The 17,542-nt window shown below is 48.8% G+C and overlaps 5 protein-coding genes; 4 read left to right on the top strand and 1 right to left on the bottom strand.

Moving 5' to 3' along the window:
- The first annotated feature begins 3,353 nt into the window (after positions 1-3,353).
- GSBLH_T00004139001 (Propionyl-CoA carboxylase subunit ?) lies at positions 3,354-5,092 on the top strand. XM_013042993.1 has 2 exons: positions 3,354-3,421; positions 3,456-5,092. The coding sequence occupies exons 1-2, from the start codon at positions 3,392-3,394 to the stop codon at positions 4,998-5,000; spliced, it is 1,575 nt and encodes a 524-aa protein (XP_012898447.1). The 5' UTR covers positions 3,354-3,391; the 3' UTR covers positions 5,001-5,092.
- A 183-nt stretch (positions 5,093-5,275) lies between these two features.
- GSBLH_T00004138001 (uncharacterized protein) lies at positions 5,276-8,492 on the bottom strand (the record flags this gene model as incomplete). The annotated part of the gene is made up of 3 exons (XM_013042992.1): positions 5,276-8,108; positions 8,140-8,348; positions 8,382-8,492. 3 exons carry the CDS (start codon positions 8,490-8,492, stop codon positions 5,276-5,278), a joined length of 3,153 nt encoding a protein of 1,050 aa, XP_012898446.1.
- Positions 8,493-9,032: 540 nt separating this feature from the next.
- Positions 9,033-9,786, top strand: GSBLH_T00004137001 (uncharacterized protein). XM_013042991.1 has 6 exons: positions 9,033-9,054; positions 9,086-9,154; positions 9,192-9,271; positions 9,302-9,394; positions 9,431-9,623; positions 9,656-9,786. The coding sequence occupies exons 3-6, from the start codon at positions 9,243-9,245 to the stop codon at positions 9,752-9,754; spliced, it is 414 nt and encodes a 137-aa protein (XP_012898445.1). The 5' UTR covers positions 9,033-9,054; positions 9,086-9,154; positions 9,192-9,242; the 3' UTR covers positions 9,755-9,786.
- Positions 9,787-9,835: 49 nt separating this feature from the next.
- GSBLH_T00004136001 (uncharacterized protein) lies at positions 9,836-10,289 on the top strand (the record flags this gene model as incomplete). The annotated part of the gene is made up of 4 exons (XM_013042990.1): positions 9,836-9,922; positions 9,954-10,043; positions 10,074-10,191; positions 10,222-10,289. The coding sequence occupies 4 exons, from the start codon at positions 9,836-9,838 to the stop codon at positions 10,287-10,289; spliced, it is 363 nt and encodes a 120-aa protein (XP_012898444.1).
- A 1,298-nt stretch (positions 10,290-11,587) lies between these two features.
- GSBLH_T00004135001 (uncharacterized protein) lies at positions 11,588-16,106 on the top strand (the record flags this gene model as incomplete). The annotated part of the gene is made up of 14 exons (XM_013042989.1): positions 11,588-11,761; positions 11,797-11,937; positions 11,971-12,076; positions 12,113-12,240; positions 12,270-12,688; positions 12,719-13,127; positions 13,159-13,521; positions 13,557-14,018; positions 14,047-14,415; positions 14,445-15,074; positions 15,105-15,227; positions 15,257-15,403; positions 15,435-15,934; positions 15,965-16,106. 14 exons carry the CDS (start codon positions 11,588-11,590, stop codon positions 16,104-16,106), a joined length of 4,113 nt encoding a protein of 1,370 aa, XP_012898443.1.
- Between the last annotated feature and the right edge of the window lie 1,436 nt (positions 16,107-17,542).

Genomic DNA, 17,542 nt, shown 5'->3' with positions numbered 1-17,542 from the left:
TCGTCAAAAGCTGAGGCTTTCACGATAAAACCTCCAGGGACATGAAAGCCACCCCTTGTTAGTTTTATCAGGTTCGCACCCTTGCCTCCCAGTTCAGACACAGCAATGTTCTCAGTTTTATTTCCAATCTAGAATAGTACAATCTCATGGCAATTACCTCTAGAATATGTTGCATGATGAAAAATTAGGAAAAAAAGAGTATGCTAGACAATTAGAATAATGCTTTTGAACTACTTTCCAAGCGGTTCAATAATTGCTTAGGGTTACGAAAATAATTTGATCAAATGATGAAAATCCGTACCATGTCCAAAAAACAGATTACAATCGCTATTGCAAATTCTGTAACACAATCTACCAAGCATGTTTGATTCGCATAGGATTGCAAGTTTGTACTGTTGTATTGATAGGAGAATAAGGATATTGAGTCAAGAATGCTCTAGTTAGCATTGATGATTGGCTTGAAAGGAATGAGGCTTGAATATACTGAAATAGAAAAGTTCGTGTGTGAAAGTACGAACCCTATTGCGAAATGTTATAATGGTATTTCTAGTTCAGAAATGAAAGCCTCGCGATGAATAACTCTTGAATAGCATGCCTTGGGCAAATACAATACAATACAATACAATACAATATAATATAAAACTGTTTCGGATAATACGATGGAATAAATAGAGTCAGAGAATCATGGTCTAATATGATGATGCTGATATAGACTACTGGCACATATTCAAGTAAGCAATGCTCCTATCGAATAAAAAATAACAGAGTGTTATATCCAAAACACATCATCCAATCTGTTAAATTCTAAACAGATACCAGATTTTATTTTAAACACTATTTATAAAATGAGTTCTGGTAAGGATACACTGAAGAAAAATAACTAGTAGGAATCCTTGGCAACCTACCAGGTTGTGAATACCTTCTTGATAGCTATCTTACACATGGCAATTCAAAAGATGTTATCCACAGTGGTACAAAGTATAGCATGCAGTTCTATCAAGGGAAACATGAAAATGACTACACCTTGACGAAAGATAACAAAGTATGTTTATTCCATAATGGAGTTCTCCACATGGCGTATCAAGTGGATGAAGATGGAATGCAGGTTGGTGATTTTACTCGATTTGAAAATGGTCGAGTGCAATTTGTTCAGTCCTTTGAAGATATTTTAAATCGGCGCGATTTTTATCGAATCGTCAATCACATTAAAGGAGAACGTTTGGAAATCTATACTCATGATGGTGAGAAACTGATTTATCGTGGAGAATTCAATAATCAGCGACAACGAGAAGGGTGGGGAATTCAGTATGATGATAAAACAGGAAGCATGTTGTTAGAAGGAATATGGAAGGGCAACAAACTGGTGGAGATACTACGAATAATTGAGGGCAATATCATGACCGAGTTTAAGAGAAACGGAAACAACATGCAGGTATCCAATCGAATTCCCGTATACGTTGGCGAATTCGTATATGATGAATTGAACGAGTCATTTATTCGAAATGGCCGAGGTTATCTGATTGATGAAGAAACACGAATCGCTTATCGAGAAGGCGACTGGACAAATGGAGAGGAGGTGAGTGGAAGAGATCTATTCGATGGATGGTACACTCCCTCTTCATCAAGCAATTCTCACATCGTTGCCAGAACCATACCCAGCACTCCCATGTCATTTGCTCAGAGTTCTACTCAAGACTCAATCAGCCCTTCGTTTGATATGAATTCTTTGGATTGGAGTATCAAAAGTTTAGAGATCCCTTCTAAGTGCTGTAACAATGTCAATACACTGGATTTGAACAGATTTAAATCTCTAGAATCGATTGAAATTGGGGATGCATGCTTTGAAAACGTTGATCTTTTTAGAATTGATGGACTAAGCCGATTGAAAAAGCTAAAAATCGGAGAGAACTCATTTACTCATATCAAGAGCACGGATGAATGGAAGAGAGATCTGGTACAGAATAATGCACGATCGTTCCATGTTGTAAACTGTCCACAGTTATCGCTAATCGAAATTGGTGAGTTTAGCTTCTCTGATTACGCAGGACAATTTGAACTCAAAAACCTTCCTTGCTTAGAAGGACTGAAAATTGGAGCGTCGCTTAGCACATTTATGCACTATATCTACATGAGAGTGCATATTCATTACATCAACTCTTCTAGCAATTTCACTTATTCCTCACTCATCCTACGAGGTTGTTATGGAATTGGAATGTCAGATGTAGATCTTCCGAAGTTGAAAACGGTCGTTATCGGCAATCTGGCGTTTGATGAAGCCTGCTCTGTTGTGTTTGAAAGTTAATAATATAAAGTTGTGTTCAACTCCAGATCTCCCCTCTTTGGAGTCAATCGATTTTGGAGAATGGGCGGCAAACGGTAGAGATGACGATTGCTGCGAACTTATCATGCGGAGTAGTATTTAGCATCTGTTTTTCAGTAGATCTTCCCAAGCTGAAATCCTTTAAATCGGAGCAGAGTAGTTTTACTTGCTGTCGCAAATTGGTTTTGGAGAGTATGTTTCGAATAAGAGTATTAACTAGATATCCCGAATGTCAGTAATGTGGAGCTGCCTAATTCATTTGATAAAGTCACAACAAGAACCATACGAAGTAATTACAGAGTTGTGAAGTCAGTTGTAGATGTCAATAATTCTTTGGTGCAGATTGCTACTGCTAAGAAAGAATAAGAGATGTAAATGATATTACTAATGTTAAGGTTTGTTGGAAAGGACAACAAGGTGTCAAAGTGTATTGTGCATACTCGTTACTTCAATTAATACGCATTACAAAATTATTTAGTGTTCAGTATCTGTCACTCAATTCCAAACACAAATGCTTTACAATCAACAGTAGAACCGTAAAAAAACAACCACTTACATGTCAATCACCGATAAAAATTTTTTATCAATCGCTTCCTTCTTTACCCATTCCATCAACCATCCTAGCTAAACAAGCACGTATTGTGAAAAATGAAGTGTCATATAGTATCCTCCATACCTCATATAACTCTCTGATATCTTTCTATCGAAAAATACGACTCCTGTTTAACTAATTCGATACATGCCCTCTTTTATAAGCTACTAATAATAAAATCACAAATGCCATATCATTTCCTATTTGAAATACATGAAGAGAGTCCATGCTTGATTAGTAGGTCATGTTCTCTCCTCAAGCAAATCAAACCGTTTTCTATTATATACAATGTGTGCTCAAATTCTCGATTGCAACATTTGAGATTCTTCTTCTATGTATGTCAAAAATGATACGATAATCGACATGCATAACATTTTGGTCCCTTAAAGCTGTGTGTCGTCCCTTCACTCATCTTCCCTGTTTCTCGCTATTTCTCCCATTCTAGGTTTTCCCAAAGAATGCTCGCATCTGTTCCTTCTATGATTTCGAAGCGTGCTGTGACTCTTGCTGTACGATTTTGAATCTGTGAGTGTGATGGTGTAGCGCAGTTTCGCCGGAGCTGTTGATTTAACGAAGCCTTTCACTGAAAGACTTGCTGAAGCTCGCCACAGCGCCCTTATTGGTGGAGGCGAGAAGCGCATTGATTCTCAGCACAAGCGTGGCAAGCTGACCGCTCGTGAGCGTATCGAGCTGCTGGTGGACAAGGGTTCGTTCCGCGAGTACGACCAGCTGAAGGCGCACCGCTGCGTGCATTTCGGTATGGAGAAGCAGAACTACCCTGGCGATGGTGTTGTGACGGGTCACGGAACGATCAACGGTCGTCTGGTGTTCCTGTTCGCTCAGGACTTCACGGTGCTGGGAGGTTCTCTGTCTGGCACGAACGCTGAGAAGATCTGCAAGGTGATGGACAAGGCCATGGACGTGGGTGCTCCGGTGATCGGTCTGAACGACTCTGGTGGTGCTCGTATCCAGGAGGGCTGCGACTCTCTTGCTGGCTACTCGGAGATCTTCAAGCGGAACACTCTGTCGTCGGGCGTGATTCCGCAGATCTCTCTGATCATGGGTCCGTGCGCTGGAGGCGCTGTGTACTCTCCTGCGATTACGGATTTCATCTTCATGGTGCGCGACACGTCGTACATGTTCATCACGGGTCCGGACGTGGTGAAGACGGTGACGCAGGAGGACGTGACGCAGGAGGAGCTGGGCGGCGCTGCGATCCACACGAAGAAGTCTGGCGTGGCGCAGGGCGCGTTCGACAACGACGTGGAGATGCTTCGCGCGATGCGTACGTTCTACGACTACCTGCCTCTGAACAACCGCGACGGCGTTCCGAGCCGCGTGTGCACGGACCCGCGGAGCCGCGCGGAGCCGGCGCTGGCGAACATCGTGCCGCAGGACGCGAACATGCCGTACGACATGAAGAAGCTGGTGAAGCTGGTGGTGGACGAGCAGGAGTTCTTCGAGACGTCGCCCGACTTCGCGAAGAACATCGTGGTGGGCTTCGCCCGCATGGAGGGCCGCACGGTGGGCGTGGTGGCGAACCAGCCGCTGGAGCTGGCGGGCTGCCTGGACATCAACGCCTCGGTGAAGGGCGCGCGGTTCGTGCGCTTCTGCGACGCGTTCAACATCCCGCTGGTGACGTTCGTGGACGTGCCCGGCTTCCTGCCCGGCGTGAACCAGGAGCACCGAGGAATCATCCGCGAGGGAGCCAAGCTGATCTACGCCTACGCGGAGGCGACCGTGCCCAAGGTCACCGTCATCACCCGCAAGAGCTACGGAGGCGCGTACTGCGTGATGTCCTCGAAGCATCTGCGCGGAGACAGCAACTACTCGTGGCCCAACGGAGAGATCGCCGTCATGGGAGCCGAGGGAGCCGTCAAGATCATCTTCCGAGGAAAGGATCTCCAGAAGAACAAGGCCGAGTACGCCTACAACTTCGCCAACCCGCTCATGGCCGCCCAGAGAGGATTCATCGACGACATCATCGAGCCCACCGAGACCCGAAGAAGACTCTGCGAGGACCTCGAGATCCTCCAGACCAAGAAGATGACCAATCCTTGGAGAAAGCACGGAAACATCCCGCTGTAAAGAGCGAGAGGTCCCGAGCAGGAGAAGGAGAAAAAGGAGCGAAAAAGAAGAATGATAAACAATAAATACAAAAGGATACGAATGTATACAGTGAATTGTTTGTTCGAAAGTGGGTATGGGGATTGTGAATCGTTCCGTATTCCTGAAAGAGAGAGAACTATGATAGCATTGTTCTTTCGACTTGCATACCCAACAAGATTAATGATAATATTTACTTGGATTATCTACAATAGTTACTTGGGTTCTCTACAATAGTTACTTATACAACAAACAAATCAAAACGTGCGACCTTGTTGAGGATCATTCATTTTATATATTGCAATGTCTTTTACTTCTTTGGATTTATTCATCTCCCGAATCACCGTCTCGAGATTATGCGGTGTAATGAAAATAAACTGCTTCTTCTCCTGCCGAGCCGTCTCTATTATCGAATGCAGAGAAATCACTCGATTTGCCTCATCCATAAACACATCGAACTCATCCATTATAAAGAACGGCGATTCGATGATGTGAGCCGTCGCCATTATCAACGAGAGCGTGACAAACGACTTCTCTCCTCCAGACAACACTTTGATATTCTGCACTTGACTCGATTCGATCTGGCTCGTCGAGTCCATTCGCACAGACAGCGAAACCGTATGACGCGAGTGATCGATCGCCACACTTCCCTCCGCTTTCCGCTGGGACAAAAACCGCGTGAATCGCTTGCAGATTTGCTGCTGGGATTCGTTTCGCAGCTCCTCGTATGTGAGTTTCTGCCGCTTTCCCAGCTCCTCAATGCGCGTTCCTTCGCGTTTAATCGCTTTGTACTTGGCTTGAAGCTCGTCGAATTCCTTCTTCTTCGCTTCGTACTTCGCTTCGATCTCCGCATTGCTCTGAACGCCCATCTGCTCCCTCTCCCTTCGCAAATTCTCTTCGAACAGCTCCACTTCCTTCCTACAGCGCTGCACCGAAAGCTTCTCTCGCACTCGCGTGTCTTCGCCCAGCAACGCCACGCTGCTCCTCACTTCCTCCTTCTTCGCTTCGATTTGCCTCGCCAAGTTTTCGCGCTTTTCTTCCAGCTTGTGCTTCGCTTGCTTCGTGAGTTTCACGCGATTCTCCAACTCGATTTTCCGCGAATCCACGGAAGCTGTCTGCGAAATCCGCGAGATTTTGGACTCCAATTCGCTCACTTTCTTCCGCATGTCTTGAAACCGATCGTTTACTGCATCCGCTGCGCTTTGCAGCGACACAATTCGCTGATCCAACGCTTCGATTTCGCTCGAAACTCGCTCCAATTTCTGTTCTTTCTCTGCGTTGTCCTCCTCAATTTGCTGCTGCTGCGTTCGCATGGACGCCAATTCGCCTTCGCCGTCTTCCTGCGCGATGCGGTCCAATCGATCTTGAATCTGCTGGATCCGATTCGACACTTGACGTTTCTTCGAATCGAATTCTCTCAACTGTTTCTTCATTTCCATCATGGCTTCTTGGCGTTTTCCATTCTCGTTGTACCACGCTCGCTCCTTCTGGATCCACGCTTCCTCGTTCTGCTTCGCTTCTCTGATATGAACGCCAATCATCCGCAGCGCCTCCCCCGTATTCAGCGATAAAAAACCCTGCGGCTTCTTTCGATTCGACGTCAGCGACGGCTTTCCACGTCGCACACGATGGATATCTCCCTCAATCGTAACGATCAAATGCACATTCCGAGGCATCGCTCGAGTTGGTCCATCGCCCGTCAGTGTCAGCACTTCTTTATAATCGTGGCACAGAATGCAGCGCTCGAGTCGCGTTTGGACGATCGCTGCTTTCCTCACGATGTTGTTTTTGAACTCCAACACGTCCAAAATCGACGGCTTTTCCGTCATTGGAAGCTGGTCTTCCCTGATTAGAAGATCGCCTTCGTAATCGATGGAAATCACGTTTAAATCGGAAATTCCGTGGCGATATGCCAGCGAAATGACGCCCTCGCGGTCTCGACGACTCGCAATATTCACAATGGCGCTCAACGGAAAGGAGTTCAAATAAATCTCAACCGCGTCGCGCCACTTCTCAAAGCCCTTTCGGACCGAAAAGAACTCCCCAGCGGGGTAAAAAACGGGTGAATCCCACGAGGCTCGGCTGATTAAGTCTTGAAGAGTGGCGACCAAGTTTCCATATTTTGTGAGTGGGTTGGACATGTCCGTCAACTCCTTCTTTCGAGCATTCAGCGCATTCAAATCTTCTCTCACTTCATTCAATCCTTGTCGAATCGTCTCGTGATACGGTTGCGATGACGCGATCTCCACGCTGATTTTCTGGCGCTTCGCTTCGACGGCGATGGTTTGGTCGGAAAGCGTTTGCAGCTGGTCTTCGAAGCTCTTCAAATCGTGATGGAGCTGCTCGATTTCCTTCTTTTCGTTCTCGCTGTCCATCAGCTTCGCCATGCTTTCCGTCAATCGCAGAATGTTCTGTCGGTTCGACTCGACCTGCTTCTTCAACACCATCAATTCGCGTTGCAGTCGCTCGCGTTTGATCTGAGCTCCTTCCAAAGGTTGCATTGATTCGTCCACTTCGCGCATAATCTCATCTTTCTGCTCTTTTTGAATCTCCAATTCCTGCCTCAACGCAGCGATTTCGCTCGTTTTCTCCTCGTTCGACGCGATTGCTTCCTCTAACAGCTTCGTATCGCGGTCGATTTTGTTGCTCATTTCTTGTATGCCCGAGTCCATCGAATTCATCTCTTCATTCAAACCCAGAATCTCCGCTTCTCTGAGCTGAATCTCTGCCCAGACTTCACGTCGACGCAGCTCGTTTAGCTTCGCTTCCTTGTCTTTCAGACCTTTCACCATCTCCAGGCTCTCCTTCACCTCTTCGACCTCATGTCTCTTCTTCTTCAGCTCCACCTCTTTGCACATTTTCAATTTTTCGTTCATCGAGAATAGTCGCTTGTCCGTCGTGTCGAAGTATTGCTGGAGCGATTTGAAATTCATGGCTTGCATAAGGATTTCGTACTTTCCCTTCTCGTCTCCTTGAATGAATTGCTTCATTGTGGTTTGCTCCATGAACACGAGAGGGTTGTCGATTTTTATATTGAATTGCCGTAGCATGTCCATCACATCCTTTTTACGTGTTGATATAACGTTCCGACTATAATTGACGGTTCTTTTACAAAACGTACGATTGGTTTAAGACTCGGGTAGTAATCGACGCCGTACTTATAACTCGCTCGATGAAAATAACATCTCCGAACTCTGAAGGTTTGTAAGCACCGTTTCCTTTGTTATTTAATTCCACACATATTTTCGCAGGCGAATTACTCCCTTTTCGAATTAATTGGTCGTATCGACTCGCTCTACCAGTGCTATTAGCACGAATACAAAATGCCACCTAAATTTCAATTTTTCCTGATTGTAAAAATACTTGCAATGCGGTTAGAATGGCACTTTTACCGCCTCCGTTTGGTCCCGTAATGAAAGTGATTTGCTGCGGAAAATCGATTTTCAAATGTTCGTGGCACATAAAATTACGCATCTCCACACTCCTTATAGTTCCTGCTTGATAATACCCTGTAGGTCCTGCGCCACTCATCTTTCAGATGAATTAGGTAAATTCAAGCACAATGGATACTATTGTGATGGATGCAAAAACAATTTAATTTATTTCTGTTAGGTAAACCAATTTTTGAACAAATCCCCTGTTTGATTTGACACATTACTTTTCGCTTTTCGCTTTCCGTTTTTTTTATTCTATTGAATTATAAGAGTGGTTCGATTGCATGCGAAATGAGAACGTATTCAATATTCGATTAAAAGAGCAGGAGATGCGCAAGCGCATACTCCCAAATCCAAAAATTATGCGGTAATAATCCCGAAGGACCTTTGGAATTTCACAACACCAGAGTGCTATGGTTTGCTCCATTCCAGATCAACTGCCTTCTTGATCGCAGTCAAATCCCCGCCAGGTAAGTATGCCTAGCCTTCTCCCTTCCATCGACCACTTATCACTCACCCAATTTTTCATTATGGGTTACATTTTTGAGAGAATACTATTTTACCTCTACTAATTATTTGGGATTATTAGTTTTAATAACATGGTAGGACTTATTTCATGGTATTCATTCATAGTATACGATTATCGCGTTTCTGCTCGCCATCTCTCTTGCTCAGTGCGCTCCTCATTTGATTATGGAGAAGGTAGGAAGGCATTTGCTGGGAAATCGATTTCTCGTAGGGACTCGATGCTCCTAGTAACTACATTGGTTGTAACCACGAATTCACCATTATGTACCGCATTGATAACATTGGTGAAGAGTATAATTTTGTGGGGCTGTTTACCGGTAGAGATGTGTACAATGTGACGATTACTGACCAGTGGCCGGAAGAGGGCTTCGATATTGATGTGGAGTTCCCTATTGTGATTGAAGAGCTTCCTGCGTAGGCTTTTGCTATAGGGGAAAGGGTGATGGGTAGTGGAGAAAAGTTCGAGAAGAACGTGACTGCTATTCCTCGCCAGTTCGGTTATTTGGAAACGGGTCGCGCGATGTACGAGTACGCTTTCTACAAGGACGAGGAAGTGGCGCATGCTCGTGGTCTGTCCACCTCTCTGGGAACACTTCCGATCCTTCAGGAAGCGCACTATCTGCGTCTGGCGAGTTCGTTCTGGGTAGAGTGTGTGCTGTTTGAGGTAATGGGTAGATGGAGTACGCGATTCTGGGAGCCATTGCGGTGGTGACGGTGGTGATTCCGTTCTGGCGTTGGTTGAGTCTGGGCGCTGGAAAGGCGAAGGAGGAATAAGAAAGAAGAAATGGGGTTTGTGTACTGTTTTAGAAGTGTTTGTTAAATGACATTTGTTGAGATGCACAGTTTTTTTTGTAAATGTCTGAAGAGCCGAAGGAATTAACTCTCTTTGAGAAGATTGCGAACCATACCATACCTTCTGATATGGTTTACGAGGATGATCTGGTAAGTGTATTTCTTCAGCCTAATCTTCCAGTGCTGTGCCTTCAAGGATATCAATCCTTGTGCCCCTGTTCATATCATCGTTGTCCCCAAGGTTTGCGATGGTCTTACTCAATTGCGTTACGTGGGACACATCCATTGTTAACTGATGTAGATGCGTGAGGACCAGGAGCAGCTCGTTGGCCATCTGATGCGTGTTGTGGGTATTGTTGCTATGCAGCAGCATTTGGAGCCTGGCTACCGTGTTGTTATCAACGATGGCCCCGATGCGCGTACTAGCAGTGGTGTAGCTTCACACATAGAGCAAACCGTTCTTCACTTGCACATTCATGTAATCGGTGGAAAGAAGTGTGGCTGGCCTCCAGTTTAATTGGAATTGTTTGTTTTTACAAACAGAATCTAAAAGTACAAGGCACTATGACTGCACAATAAGCTCATCATCGGAATAATGTCTGCTTGAATAGCGCAAGAAACTAGGTTTATGTTGCGGTTGGACAAGATCGAGATAGGGAAGATGAAGATTATCTAGATAGCACGCGCTCACGACCCTTACGACAATGGGAACAAATGGACATGCAATGTGTGAATAATTCGTTGTAAAACTTCTGATATTCTTCTGGCGTGATGAGGAGCGAGAAGTTAATTAGAAAGACGAAGTCCAGTTCCAAATTGTTCAATTCGTCCACAGGAACGCCTCCAATACGAGCATAGAGATCGTTTGTGAAGAAGCTGTCGTCGTAAAACTTGGCTGCAGCCACCATGCTAGACCTCAGAACCATTGCATGCTTGTACGTTATTAAAATTACACGATGGATACTATAAGAGTTGAGGACAAACTGTTGATTTCGTAACAGTAATTCAATATATGCCAATGAGCACACGAAACACTCGTAACTACACTGAAAGTATTTTTGGATTCTGTGAATTAGCCAGTCCAGACAAAACCACCTCAAAACATAATTCTCCACAGAAATTGATGGGAGTTTTATAGAGTGAAAGCGAGATGTTGTTGCATAACTTTTTATCTAGATTTTAAGACCTGTCAACACAATTACGTCTTGGCAACAAGAAACAAGTCTATTTACGATACAAATATAGGCCCGTACGAGATCATGACCAATATCATCATTCATTATAGAGAGAAATAACATTCACTCGGCAGCAGCAAATAGCACTGATCTGTCCTTAGTTAACAGAAATCTTCCGTCTCTTCAATATAGAACCCTTTTCTATTACAGAAATTAGGTCAGAATGATACAGAACAACATGATTTGCATTGAAACGCCTGTCCGCCATTTTTTGTACATTCCCGTTACTCTTTACCTGTTTTTCAATATCGTTATATCTGAATGCAGCATTACATTCTAACGCCGAATCGATGAAAGATCCTCGTTCATTTTAGAAATGCAAACTTGCTTTGAAGAGAGGCAAAATAAATAGGAGGACTCGATAGAACACATAGTAACCAACCCATCCCTCAAACAATTTTGCGTAAACGATCTATTCAAAGAGCTGTCACTCATAACGCATTATAGGTTGAATTATCTATTTTGCAACGTATTTTGAATGCTCAAAAAAGGATCTGCAAAGGACTCAAAAGTGGAAACCGCGAAAACAGTTTTTATAGTATTAGTATTTTGATGAAGTTGGATTCTATCATCGTAACTCATGAATAGTAACGGACTAAAGCACTATTATCGCCATCCGGGATTAACGAAATCGACAGAAGAGAACATTCTGCGCAAATTGGAGGAGAATGTTTCTCCGGCTATCACGGGATTAGAAACAGAGATTTGTTACAATCTCGACTTGATCTGCGATTTTACCCCGGAAGAAACCGAAGTATTACTTGTATATCTGTGCTTCTTATTTTACAGGTTGTGCGATTTCTGCTCAGTGAAAGTTTTAATCAGCAAGGCTTCGGTCCTGAAACCTTTTTGAAAATAAAATCTCCAAACGATGTCCTGATCGAAGTAGGACCTAGAATAAACATCGTAACTGCCTGGTGCACAAATGCGGTACGAACATGGCGGTAGGAGACGACTTCCTAGCTTTCTATTTTCCGATCCAGCAACATTTCGAGCGTCCGTCGCATCGAAATGAGTAAACGATATCTAATCCATTCCACGGAGCCCATCTCTATTGACGCTGCAAAGTGTACCTTTTTTCTCCCTCCCCTCTTCTGACCTCCAGCGATTCTGCACGACGAAATGACCGAGTCCATCTACCACGCCCCTCTGGACTCCTTCGCCACGACGGCTCTCCCCGAAGAAGTCCAAGAAATCGACGTTCTCCACGAAGGCGAGACGGCCATCGAGCGCGTTTGCCCCTCCTCCGGCCTGCTCCGTAGATCAGCCGCGCGTGGTCGATCGCCCTGTCCCCGAACGAGATCGCTCTGATCACTCGGATCTTCCGCGACGAGCTTCGCCGCAACCCGACGGACGTGGAGCTAATGGACTTCGTGCAGTCCAACAACGAGCACTGCCGCCACTTCCTCCTCAACGGCGCCGTCTCCATCGACGGCCACGCGCAGCCCGAGACCATGATGCAGATCCTCCGCTCCTGCTCCCACATCGCTCGCTTCTCCTCCACGCTCGTCAGCTTCGGCAAGGACGGCTCCGCCATCCGCGGCACGCTCTCCGAGACGCTCAACGCGCAGCGTCCCGACGAGCCTTCGCCCACCGTGCTCTCCTACCAGAACAAAAACCCCGTCGTCACCATGACCACCCATAACTTCCCCTCCGGCGTAACGCCCTTCCCGGGCGCCGAGTCGCTCTGAACCGCGGGAATCACGCGTAGAACCGGCGTGGGCGGGCAGATCCGCGAGGTGATCTCCACGGGAAACGGCGCGAAAGTGATGGGCGGAGCCGCGGGGTTCGTGGTGGGGAACCTGAACATCCCCGGCCTGCACCAGCCCTGGGAGGGCGAGGAATCCTATCCCAGTGCGCACGTGGAGGGCGTTTCACGCGTAGAACTCTATTCGAAGCCGCTCACGGTGCTGCTGGACGCGTCCGCGGGAGCGGCGGACTACGCGAACAAGTTCGGAGAGCCGATCATCGCGGGAATCACGCGGAGCTTCGGGCAGATTCTCCCGAACGGGACGCGGAGCGAATACATCAAGCCGCTGGTGATGAGCAACGGGTTCGGGTGCTGCTACGACAGCATCCACGTGGACGAGAAGGCGGAGAACAAGCTGGTCATCGCCAAGGTCGGCTCTTTCTCGCCGCTTCCACGCGTAGATCGGCGGTCCGGCGTTCCGCATGGGTCTCAAAGGAGGCGCGCTGTCGTCCAAGCAGCAGGAAACGCAGCGCGTGAAGAAGCATCGCTCCACCACGTCCTCGCAGTCCGTTCATCTCGCGCGGGAACCGCTCACCCCGCGGGACGGCGACGCGGAGTCGAAGCAGCCGGGCGAGGCGAACGTGGACTTCGAGGGCGTGCAGCGCGGCGACGCGGAGATGGGGAACAAACTGTGCCGCGTGATCTCGACGTGCGTGTCGATGGGCCAAGAAAACCCGATCGTGAACATTTTCAATCAGGGAGCGGGAGGAAACAGCCACATCATGAAGATGATCGTCGAGTGCGGCGAAGCCGGGAGTGGAAACGTGGAAACGGGTGAATGGTAGAGCGAGGCGTGGAGGTGGATCTGGATAAGATCGTGCTGGGCGATGAGAGTCTGTCGGCGCGCGAGATTTGGGGCGCAGAATACCAAGAGAACGTGTGCGTGTTGGTGAAGAAAGAGAAGATCCCGCTGCTCGAAGAGATCTGCGCGCGCGAACGAATCTATTGCATGGTGATCGGGCAAGTGACGAGTTGGCTTCGCGGCGGAGTGGTGAATTCAATAGACTCGGGACGCATCGTGGTGCATTCCAACGGCGAGCAAGTCGTCGACCTCCCCGTGGACACGATCTACACGGACATCCCGCAGCACTCCTTCGTCGATTCGACCCAGCCCATCGCGCTGGAGCCCTTCGCTCCGCCCTCCTCCTTCTCTCTCGCCGACCTGCTCACGCGCACGCTCCATCTTCTCTCCGTCGGCAGCAAAAGCTTCTTCGTCAACAAATTCGACCGCTCCATCACCGGACTCATCGCCTCCCAGCCGGTTTCCACTGTTTCTCCCTTTCACGCAGAGCTGCGGCCCGCTCTTCCTCCCCGTGGCGGACGTCTCGGTCATCGCAAAGGACTACCGATCGCGCACGTCGGGCATCGCCTTCGCGATGGGCGAGCAGCCGCTGAAGTCCTTCCACTCCATCCGGAACATGGTCCGTCTCTCCATCGGCGAGGCGCTCACCAACCTCATCTTCGGCAACATCTCCAGTTTCGACGACATCCATCTCATCCTCTCCTTCAACTGCGCCGGAAAGCTCCCCGGCGAGACTGCGCGGCTCTACGAGTGTGTCCGCGAGGTGCGCGACACGCTGACCACGCTGGGCTTGGACCTCGTCAACGTGAAGGACTCCGTCTCGATGGCTGTGCGCATGGAGGGCGACACCGTGAAGGTAAAACCGTGGGATCCCACTCAGTCCAGGCCCCCCTGACGCTGGTGGCGACCGCGTTCGCGAACAGCGAGGAAGTCTCCGACCTGGTGACTCCGGACATCAAGCACTCCGTCCTCAACAGCAAGTTGCTCTTCATCGATCTCAACGCCGTCTCCTCCTCGCCCTTCGCTCTCGGCGGCTCCGCGCTCGCCCAGGCCTTCGGCGCGCTCGGAGACGACTCTCCCGCGGTGGATCTGGCGCTGCTGCAGCGCGCCTTCCGCTACGTCATGACGCTCATCAAACAGCACCAAGTCCTCGCCGGACACGACCGCTCCGACGGCGGCCTGGCCGTCACGCTGCTCGAAATGTGCTTCGCGGGCGACTGCGGCGCGGACATCGTCCTCCCCGCCGCCGTCGACCCTGTCGGCTTCCTCTTCAACGAGGCGCTCGGATGGGTCCTCGAGGTCGACGAGGCCGTCTGCGAGCCGCTTCTCCGCGCCTGCCAGGACCACCAGATCCCCGCGATGATCATCGGAACCACGCATTCCGAGCGCGTGATCCGGTTCCGGCAGGGCGACGCGGTGCTGCTCGAGCGCAGCACGCTGGACCTCCGCGAGGAGTGGGAGGCCACGTCCTTCGCGCTCTCCAAGCTCAGCTACAACGTCAAGTTCATCGAGCAGGTGGGCGATCCCCGCGGGAATCACGCGTAGGAGCACGCGGCGCGGCGGACGATGGCGGCGCCGCAGTGGCGACTGAGCTTCCTGCCGTCTCCGACGAAGAACGCGCTGCTGACGCGCCGGCAGAAGTTCCGCGTGGGCGTGCTCCGCGAGGAGGTAGGGCTGGTGGAAATCGTGGAAACCAGGGAACCAACTGCGACCGGGAGATGGTGGCGGCGTTCTACAAGAGCGGGTTCGAGCCGTGGGTGGTGACGGTGAGCGACCTGATCGAGCGGCGCATCGACGTGTCGCAGTTCCACGGACTGGTGTTCTGCGGCGGATTCAGCTTCGGCGTAGGGCGCGGAGTGCAGAGCTGAGGCGCAGGACGTGCTGGAGAGCGCGCGCGGATGGGCGGCGTGCATTCTGTTCAACGACGTGATCCGGAAGCAGTTCCAATGGTTCATCGAGCAGGAAGACAGGTTCAGTCTGGGCGTCTGCAACGGGTGCCAGCTCATGAGCCAGATCAACTATGTGCCCTTCCGGATCGCGGACCGCGCCAAACAGCCGCGCTTCATTCAAAACAAGGCGGGAAAACTGGAATGCCGCTTCGTGAACGTGAAGATCGAGCAGTCGAACTCGATTTTCACGCGGGGCATGGAGGGCAGCACGCTGGGAGTGTGGATTGCGCACGGAGAAGGACAGTGCTATTGGCCCGACGAGGCGGTCAAGCAGCAAGCCTTCGACAAGGGATGCATCGCCATGCGATATGTCGATAATGAGGGAAACTACTGCGAGGACTATCCCTATAATCCGAACGGGTCGGAGAATGGAATCGCGGCGCTCTGCTCGGAGAACGGACATCATCTCAGCATGATGCCTCATCCGTAAGGGAAAGGAGCGCGAGTGAAATGTAGGGAACGACTGCTGACGCGCTGGGCGTGGCCGTACTGGCCGGAGGAGTGGGAGTTCACCGAATCGCCCTGGCTGAAGATGTTCCAGAATGCTCGGTTGTGGTGCGAAGAAATGTACAAAGAGAGCAATTGCCGTGTTTGTTGATGATAAGTCATTTTTGTTTGGGTGCCGGTGCATGAACTGGTTCTATGTGCTGCTGGTACTGTACGTACTGCTAATTTCCCTTTGGAAGAATTTCCTTCTCTTCAAACGTGCCCAGAGCTATTTTCCTCCGATACATAGAAACTCGCATTTCTATATTATTAGTTCGAATTCGCAAGCGGAGTCAGAGACTTTTAGCACAGAAGCGAGGAAGAAGGGCGAGTGGGAGAAGCTTGCGCACCTGGAATCGTATGATTTTTGCAGTAGCTACTCTCTTTATAGAAATTTTCTTATGGACAAGGTGGAGAAAGGGGTTCTATTCAAAACGTTTGAAGATGAGTTTTTTCCATTGTCTTCGTACGCCTACTATACACCTACCCTCTACTGTAATCCATCTCTGAATTCTTTCAGTTTCCTCTCCAAGTTGGAGCACATCTATCCGTCCAAAGCTCCCAGCATTCCTGGAGATCCAACGTACCGAATTCACTCCATTGTCCACCCTCCGAACGTGAATTCCACCTATCACGGTGTGGGTGTGTTGCTATTTCGCAACTACAACAACATTTATCACGTCTTGGAAAGTTTGAATTCCCTTCTTCGCTACGCCATGAACGTATCCTACTATCCTCCAGTAGTTTCCATCTCTCTTTTTTCAATCTAGCTTCATTTCATATACTTTTCTCACGACAAAAACAAAGGGTCTTTCGATGGATGGGGTCGATCGTACCTTCTCACGATTCTCTCAGCTCTTCCCAGCGATCAACAGCCCACCATTCTCGAACGAGAACGATGGAGCGGCGATGCAACGTGGCTCCGCTTTGAGAACGTTCTGCTTTTCCCCTTGGTGACTTCGATGACCGAAACGTTTTCCAGTGTGGAGGAAACGCGATGGATTCGAAAGCAGGCTTACAAATTTTGCGATGCGTCGCCCCTCCAGCCAGCTCGATTTGTAACGCTGCTGTCGCGGAAAGGAGCGCGCAGACACCTCGTGAACGAAGAAGAAATCGCTTCTGTGCTCCGCGAAGCGGATTACGACGTGCAGATTCACAACTTCGCGGAGAAAAGCTTCTGCGAGCAAGTTCGAATCATGCAATCGTCCAAAGTGATCATTTCAAACCATGGCGCGCAGCTTGTGAATCTGCTGTTTCTGCAGCCTGGGAGCGCTGTCATCGAGCTGTTTAACCCGTTTTTCATTCTGGATATGTACCGCGAAATGGCCAAACAGGCGGAGATTCGCTACGTGGCGATCGCGAATGCGACGATCGTGAATCTACCGAGCGAAAAGGACCGAAGCTGGTGGTTCCACCCGTATGCTCACTGCGACGTGGAAATGGACGCCACGACGCTACTGCACGTCGTCCAGTCCCTGGGTTGATACATATATATATATATATTTACATATATATCTCAATAGATATATATATATAGAAAAGTGTTGT

Source organism: Blastocystis hominis (assembly GCF_000151665.1).
Source record: "Blastocystis hominis, Singapore isolate B (sub-type 7) whole genome shotgun sequence assembly, scaffold_5".
In the NCBI taxonomy this organism is placed as follows: domain Eukaryota; class Bigyra; order Opalinata; family Blastocystidae; genus Blastocystis; species Blastocystis hominis.
This window is presented reverse-complemented; position numbering and strand designations above follow the sequence as displayed.